This window comes from Myzus persicae, unplaced genomic scaffold, assembly GCF_001856785.1.
Source record: "Myzus persicae strain clone G006 unplaced genomic scaffold, MPER_G0061.0, whole genome shotgun sequence".
In the NCBI taxonomy this organism is placed as follows: Eukaryota; Metazoa; Arthropoda; class Insecta; order Hemiptera; family Aphididae; genus Myzus; species Myzus persicae.
In genome coordinates this window covers 3,375-10,235 of record NW_019101378.1, presented here as the reverse complement: position 1 = coordinate 10,235, position 6,861 = coordinate 3,375, and the positions used below count along the sequence as shown (strand labels likewise).

The 6,861-nt window shown below is 30.1% G+C and overlaps 2 protein-coding genes across 2 annotated transcripts; both read left to right on the top strand.

Annotated features, from left to right (window-relative positions):
- Positions 1–6: 6 nt before the first annotated feature.
- LOC111028898 lies at positions 7–2,621 on the top strand. Its single transcript, XM_022307683.1, has one exon. The coding sequence runs from the start codon at positions 18–20 to the stop codon at positions 1,662–1,664; it is 1,647 nt and encodes a 548-aa protein (XP_022163375.1). The 5' UTR covers positions 7–17; the 3' UTR covers positions 1,665–2,621.
- Positions 2,622–3,070: 449 nt separating this feature from the next.
- On the top strand, positions 3,071–5,762 carry LOC111028899 (putative nuclease HARBI1). The gene is made up of 3 exons (XM_022307684.1): positions 3,071–3,304; positions 3,365–3,571; positions 5,214–5,762. The coding sequence occupies exons 1-3, from the start codon at positions 3,071–3,073 to the stop codon at positions 5,760–5,762; spliced, it is 990 nt and encodes a 329-aa protein (XP_022163376.1).
- The last annotated feature ends 1,099 nt before the right edge of the window (positions 5,763–6,861 follow it).

Genomic DNA, 6,861 nt, shown 5'->3' with positions numbered 1-6,861 from the left:
CTGATGGGTCATCAGCAATGGAGGCCGCGATAGTTGTTGAGGGGTTCAAAGAAAGTGAACGCATGTATGGAATAAGGTACCATAAATTAATTGGTGATGGAGACAGCAGCGTTTATAAGCAAATTTTGGATGCACGTCCCTACAAAAATCTCACAATCGAAAAAATTGAGTGTAAAAATCATTTGCTTCGGAATTTTTGTAAGAAATTAAAAGAAATTACTACCAAAAAAGAAGCTGGTAAATTGGACCACAGGAAGTTGCTACAAAAAAATATTTTAAGGTTAAGGAGAGGAATCGTTTCGGCAATCAAGTATCGAAGACAAAATAAAAATACAGAAAATGATTTACGAAATGACATTTTAAATTTTATCGATCACGTTTTTGGTCAACATGATAAATGTGCATCTTATTTCTGTGATAAAGTTGAAGATGTTAATTATCTTGAAAAAATTAAATCAACTGATTCAAATTTTTATTCAAATATAATGCAACCTGTACGGTATTTAGCAAGAAATAGCCGTAGTTTGTTGCAAAACGTGGATAGCAACGTCGTCGAATCATTGAATGGCATTATAGCAAAATTAATTGGTGGCAAAAGGATTAATTTTGCAATGTCGAGGTCATACCAAGGGCGTGTGGCTGCTGCAACAGTGATGAAGAATACAAAACGGCCACTATATAAATTGCATAAAACTTTATTGCAGCATAGTCCTGGGAAGAAATGGCCATCATCGAAGTTGGAAATACAACGCCAGAAAAAACAAATGCGTCAAAACGAACTGAGAAGCAAAACATACAGAACTAAATTGAAGTTCCAAAGCGACTACGTTGATCCGTCGTACGGTGAAAAGTCACAAAAACCGGATATGACCACCGAGCAATTTGATGATGAAAAAAAAAATATTTTTAATTTGTTAAAAGAAATGGCAGCTAACCGCGATGTCATTGAAAAAGAAACAGTGGAACAATCAGCATCAAGCAAATGGTTGGAATATAGAAGGCACCTTATTACGGCTTCAAATTTTGGACGCATAATTTGTTTACGAGCTGATACAGGATGTGAAAATGTTGTAAAAAGTATGCTGTACTCATCAAACGTCGATTGTAAAGCAATGGAATATGGGCGGGAACATGAACAAGAGGCAAAGTTACAATTGGAAACAGTTTTGGGTGTAAGTATTAGTGAATGTGGTTTATTTATAGACACCAAAAATCATTTCTTAGGAGCAACACCTGATGGACTAATAGGTAATGACACATTGGTTGAAATTAAATGTCCCATATCTGCTGCAAATATAACGCCTGAGGAAGGGATACGCCAAAGAAAAATTACTCTATGGAAAATAAATAAAGATAAAGATATTATAGGAATAAATACTCATCATAAATACTATTACCAAATCCAAGGACAGTTGCATGTAACAGGCCGAACATTTGGAATTATGGCATATTGGACAAAAAAAGGTATTAAATACGAAACTATTGAAAAAGATGATCAATTTTGGGAAAATAATATGTTTCCAAAGCTGCAAAATTTTTTCTTTAACTGTCTTTTACCGGAACTAGTTGATCCGAGACATTCCAGAAGCATGCAGATTAGAAATCCTACTTATATTTTGGAAGCAAAACAGAAGAAAGGGAAAAAAAATGTGAAATTAGTATAAATATTTTGACTTTTTCTGTTCTACTTTTTTTATATTTCAATTTATATTTCAATTTATGTTGTTTAAATGTATTTATTCAAATATTATGGTATAAATATGATGTTCGGTTGTTTATATTTGAACTAATGCCAATTGGTTGTAATTAATCATAATCAATAAACATATTATAATTACAACTGAACAATGTTCCTTATATGAACAATAAGTGCCATGCAGAGATTGTTGTTAATACCTACGTATTTTCAATTTTCAATCACAAATATAATGAAATAATAAAATGTATTAAACTCACTGTCAGCCTGGCCATCGCCGATGGTCTGCGAATGTAGCCGGGGCCCCTCCGTTTCATATTTTATTTTAGGGTCTTGTCAATTTTTTATTTGCGTGGTGACGTGTTCTTGGTCTTTATAGGGAGTATAGACTCTTCAAAGTATTTATCGAAATATTTAACCATACGTAATTTTTAGGAACAATTTTTCTTTATACGGCCCAACGCCCAAGGCTCGTTCATTATGGGGCCCCTTAAAAAACTGATCCATGAGCCTTTGGTATGCCAGGCCGACACTGATTAAAATTTTATATAATTAGTCAAACATATTATGTAAATGCTAATGTCATCAACTGTCAAGTGATATTATGATTATCAGACACAGTTCACACCATAACTATCAAGCTGTTTACTATTACGGTAAAGTTTGTAGGTAAGTATAAAAATTGATAAATAAAAATGTTTGATGATTCCCATAATATTTAGAATCGGTAATATATTACGACGTAGGTAATATTATCTTATCTTGTTTTCGCGGTCGCGCCGTCGACGCGTCTTACGCGGAAACCATCTAAATTGACTTACTAACACTAATGTCCATTTACGAATATACAATTACTAACACATCCACAACAGAAGTTTAGAAATTGCCTATATAATTTTCCTTAATAAATGTTAGTGTTGAGGCCCCTTAAACAAAAGTCAATTTTATTTTAAGTCCTTAAATTAATTAAAATAACATTAGGTTACCTACTTAATAAGATATTATATTAGTCGGTAATAGTACAAAATTCAACTAAAAGAGAACAAAATAATATTTTGCAATCATATTATTGTTAAATATGTACAAAATTAATATTAATATAGATGAATCCTAAGTAACAGTGGTACTTAAGCCTCGTTCACACGGTGACACTAAGTGTCATTAACACTGTGACACTAAGTTGCGTGACACTGTTCAATGTTTGATGCCACAGGGTGAAGTGTCGTGTTCTGTTCACACCAGTGCCGCAGCATTGCAGCACTCACGCACAATACAGTAACTCCACTACTACTACCTAGTACCTAGTTTACTCGTTTTTATTTAACTCCCATGTGATCACAGTCAAATTATAATAATAATATAAATATAATAAAAATGGCAAATAATTATGTATTAAACGCAGCAGCAGATGTTTTTGAACAAATACTTATTCTGGAATTGGAAAAAAAAACCAAAAAACGTGAATATTGGGTTAGAAAATGGATAAGTAGAAGGAATACTTTAGGTGCATCAGGAACGTTATTAAAAGAGTTGCATTTTGAAGATCCTAGGTCGTTTTGTAACTTCCTTCGGGTTGATTATGACATGTTCTATGAACTCTTGCAAAAGGTAAGACAATAATTTATTATTATAATACAAATAAGTACTTATTTTGTAATGTTGTTTTAGGTTGGTCCTATTATACAAAGGCAAAATACAGTTATGAGAACAGCAATACCTGCAGCAATAAAATTGCAAGTAGTACTTCGGTACTTAGCATCTGGTGATTCAATATCATCACTTCAATATTTATATAGAGTTCCAAAGAATACTATAAGCTGTTTCTTGGAAGAAGTTTTAGATGCTATATCTTCTCAGTTAAAAGAATTCATACAAGTAATTAGCACTGAACTATAATCACTCCCTAATGGAATTGGTTAAACTAATTAAAAGACAACTAAAATATGGGTGGTAAACCATTAATTGATATATTGTATACTAGACTCTATGTACTTCTAACTATTTCAATTCAATTCCATTTATTTTCATGTACTTCCAATGGTTTAATATATAATAATGGTTTCAACTTAAGAATTATTTCATTTAAATTGTGGGAAGGTTTGTTTTAATGATAATTATATTTTCCACTTTCCTACATGGGTGTTAAAATTGTTGTGCACTAGGAGCAGTAGTCTATTAGGTTAAATGGTATATTCACCTAAAAATTGACTTCACAATTTTAAATTTGTTTTCTTTTATTTATTAAACAAATATCAAACATAATGACTGTAAATATTTGAAACAAAAAATCAATATTAAGCATCCTCGCTTTGGTAAATTAATAGATACCTACATAAAAATTAAAATTAACAATTAGGTATTAAACAAATATTGAACATAATAACTGTAAATATTTGAAACAAAAAATCAATATTAAGCATCCTCGCTTTGGTAAATTAATAGATACCTACATAAAAATTAAAATTAACAATTAGGTATTAAACAAATATTGAACATAATAACTGTAAATATTTGAAACAAAAAATCAATATTAAGCATCCTCGCTTTGGTAAATTAATAGATACCTACATAAAAATTAAAATTAACAATTAGGTATTAAACAAATATTAAACATAATAACTGTAAATATTNAAACATAATAACTGTAAATATTTGAAACAAAAAATCAATATTAAGCATCCTCGCATTAGTAAATTAATAGATACATAAAAATTAAAATTAACAAGTAGGTATTAAACAAACATCAAACACAATAACTGCAAATATTTGAAACAAAAAATCAATATTAAGCATCTTCGCTTTGGTCGTTCCAACTTGAATAATATGTGGTCCTCTGTGTTGTGTGATTCTTGAACGTTAGCATCACAATCATCAATTTTGTTTCTATCATATAAATTATGTACAGCATTTGTATCAAAACTTTTACTTCTATTTCCATAAAAATTTACATCAAAATGGTTCGAATCAAAATTGTCACACATTGAGCTTATTGTTGATCTATCTATGCTGGGAATTGGTGTGCTACAGTTTAAACTTGATGATTTATAATTTAAGTTTTCTAGTCTAGCCTCATACAGTAGGTTTTGGATTTTCTGTTGCATTTCAAGTGCTTTCCGTAGTGGCAGGTTATTAAGTTGAATACCAACTTGTTGGCCAAATAGGGTGAATTCATTGTCCTGGACATGATGTCTAATATCTTTCAAAGTATCTAATGCCTCCCTCAATGTTTCTTTTGGTTTTGATTTATTTGATTTAATGTCTTTGACTATGGTTTTATGAGTTGATATAATTTTATGTTGGGTAGTTGAAGGAGAAATCTCAGAAGTCATGGAGGTTTCATTATCTGTATCTTTCATGATGTGTACTTCTTCTGAAAGTTCTCCATTGTTCAGGTTCTTAAAAAACAAAATAATTTCAGTGGAGGTATAAGCAAATAAATTGAATTTATAATATTCAGAAAACAATTTTAGTATTTAAATATAATATACATTTTATAATTGTTTTATTTGTGTTATAGGTACCAAAAAAAAAAGCTGAGTGGGAAATAATAACTAATGGATTCAACATGAAATGGAATTTTCCACAATGTATAGGTGCAATTGACGGCAAGCACATAGTTATAAAGGCCCCTAAACATTCTGGTTCATTATATTTCAATTATAAGAACCAATTCAGCATAGTTCTTCTTGCCTTGGTTGATCATGATTATGATTTTACATGTTTAGATATAGGGAGCTATGGTAGTGCTTCGGATGGAGGAATTTTTGGAAAATCAGCTCTTAACACTGCAATAATACAGAATCGGTTAGATTTGCCAGAAAATAGTGTAATTCTGGGAGATGAAGCTTTCCCACTAAAAGAGTACCTAATGAAACCATTTCCCAGACGGCCTAACCAGCATATTAAGGAACGTGTTTACAACTATAGACACTGTAGAGCACATAGACCTATTAACTCATGGACGGCGCATAGAGAGAGAATACACAATTCAACATCGAGTGAGAGAGAAAGACCGATACTCGGGAATCAATGGAAGAAAAACTCAAAATGTTTCGTTCTTTTATGAAATATTTATTATCTAAGATAATAGGTAAATGATTTATTTTGATTTTTATAATAATATTTACAACAGATAATAGATAATTAATCAATCTCAATTTTCATTTATATTTTATATTCAATTACAATTTTACCTTTTACCTTGTATTATACAATATATGAAAATAATTTTTATTATATAATTAAGAATAAAATTAGTATACATAAAATGATGATATATTTTCAGATTAAATTATATAAATTATTATTTTTATACTATAAGGCATTAATTATTCTCATTGGTGTTTAAAAGTAATTAATTTTGTAAGTTCTGATCGCACTCTAATTTTCGGTTGACTTAATTCCTTATTATAATGATGCAAGCGGATTGTTATGTAAGTTTTTATTATATATTTGATGAGTTGTAATAAATGGTTATTGATAGGCGACTGAGAATAGATATGATCATCCAAACTTGGAAAATATTCATAAATGTTAGTTATTTGAGACATACATTTTAATATTAAAAAATCTACAGGGTTATTTCTGCTTGTAACTGCACATTGGATTGAAGTTTTAAATGTTTTTTCGGAAATTTTACATAGTTTAACTACATATTCTACCGGCTTAGTTAGACCACCTCGGTTTTTTAAATCAATTAATAAATATTTTGTATCAGTAGTGGTTTTCAGTGCTTGAATACAAACTTCACATTTTAAAAATTTAATAGCTTTCTTTGTAACAAATCCAGCAATGTATTCAACTGTGTGTGTATTATAATTTGGTAAATTTTGTCCTGTTTCATTGTCATCAATAATAATATTTGGTTCTTCTTCTACACATAGCATATCCAAAAAATTTTGAGTTGGTTTCTTTTTATTACTTGAAACATGAAGAATATTTGTTGAGTCCTGGGGTGTGCAATTTGCATTGTTTGATATTGATATGTCAGTGTGTATCAATAGCTTTTTATATGTTGCCTCAAATTGGGCTGCAGACGGATTATTATTAAATCCTCCTCTGGATCTTATCTCCGAAAAAAGCATTTCGAGGTGATCTTGAGATACTTTGTAAGTTAAAATAAAATCCATAGTTCCAGTTTTAACTGTATCGTTAAACAAATTGTA

Coding starts and splice junctions, on each gene's coding strand:
- LOC111028898 (XM_022307683.1), top strand. CDS start 18: ATGGAGGCCGCGATAGTTGTTGAGGGGTTCAAAGAAAGTGAACGCATG.
- LOC111028899 (XM_022307684.1), top strand. CDS start 3,071: ATGGCAAATAATTATGTATTAAACGCAGCAGCAGATGTTTTTGAACAA. Junction 3,305..3,364: donor TCTATGAACTCTTGCAAAAG/GTAAGACAATAA, acceptor ATGTTGTTTTAG/GTTGGTCCTATTATACAAAG. Junction 3,572..5,213: donor AGTTAAAAGAATTCATACAA/GTAATTAGCACT, acceptor TTTGTGTTATAG/GTACCAAAAAAAAAAGCTGA.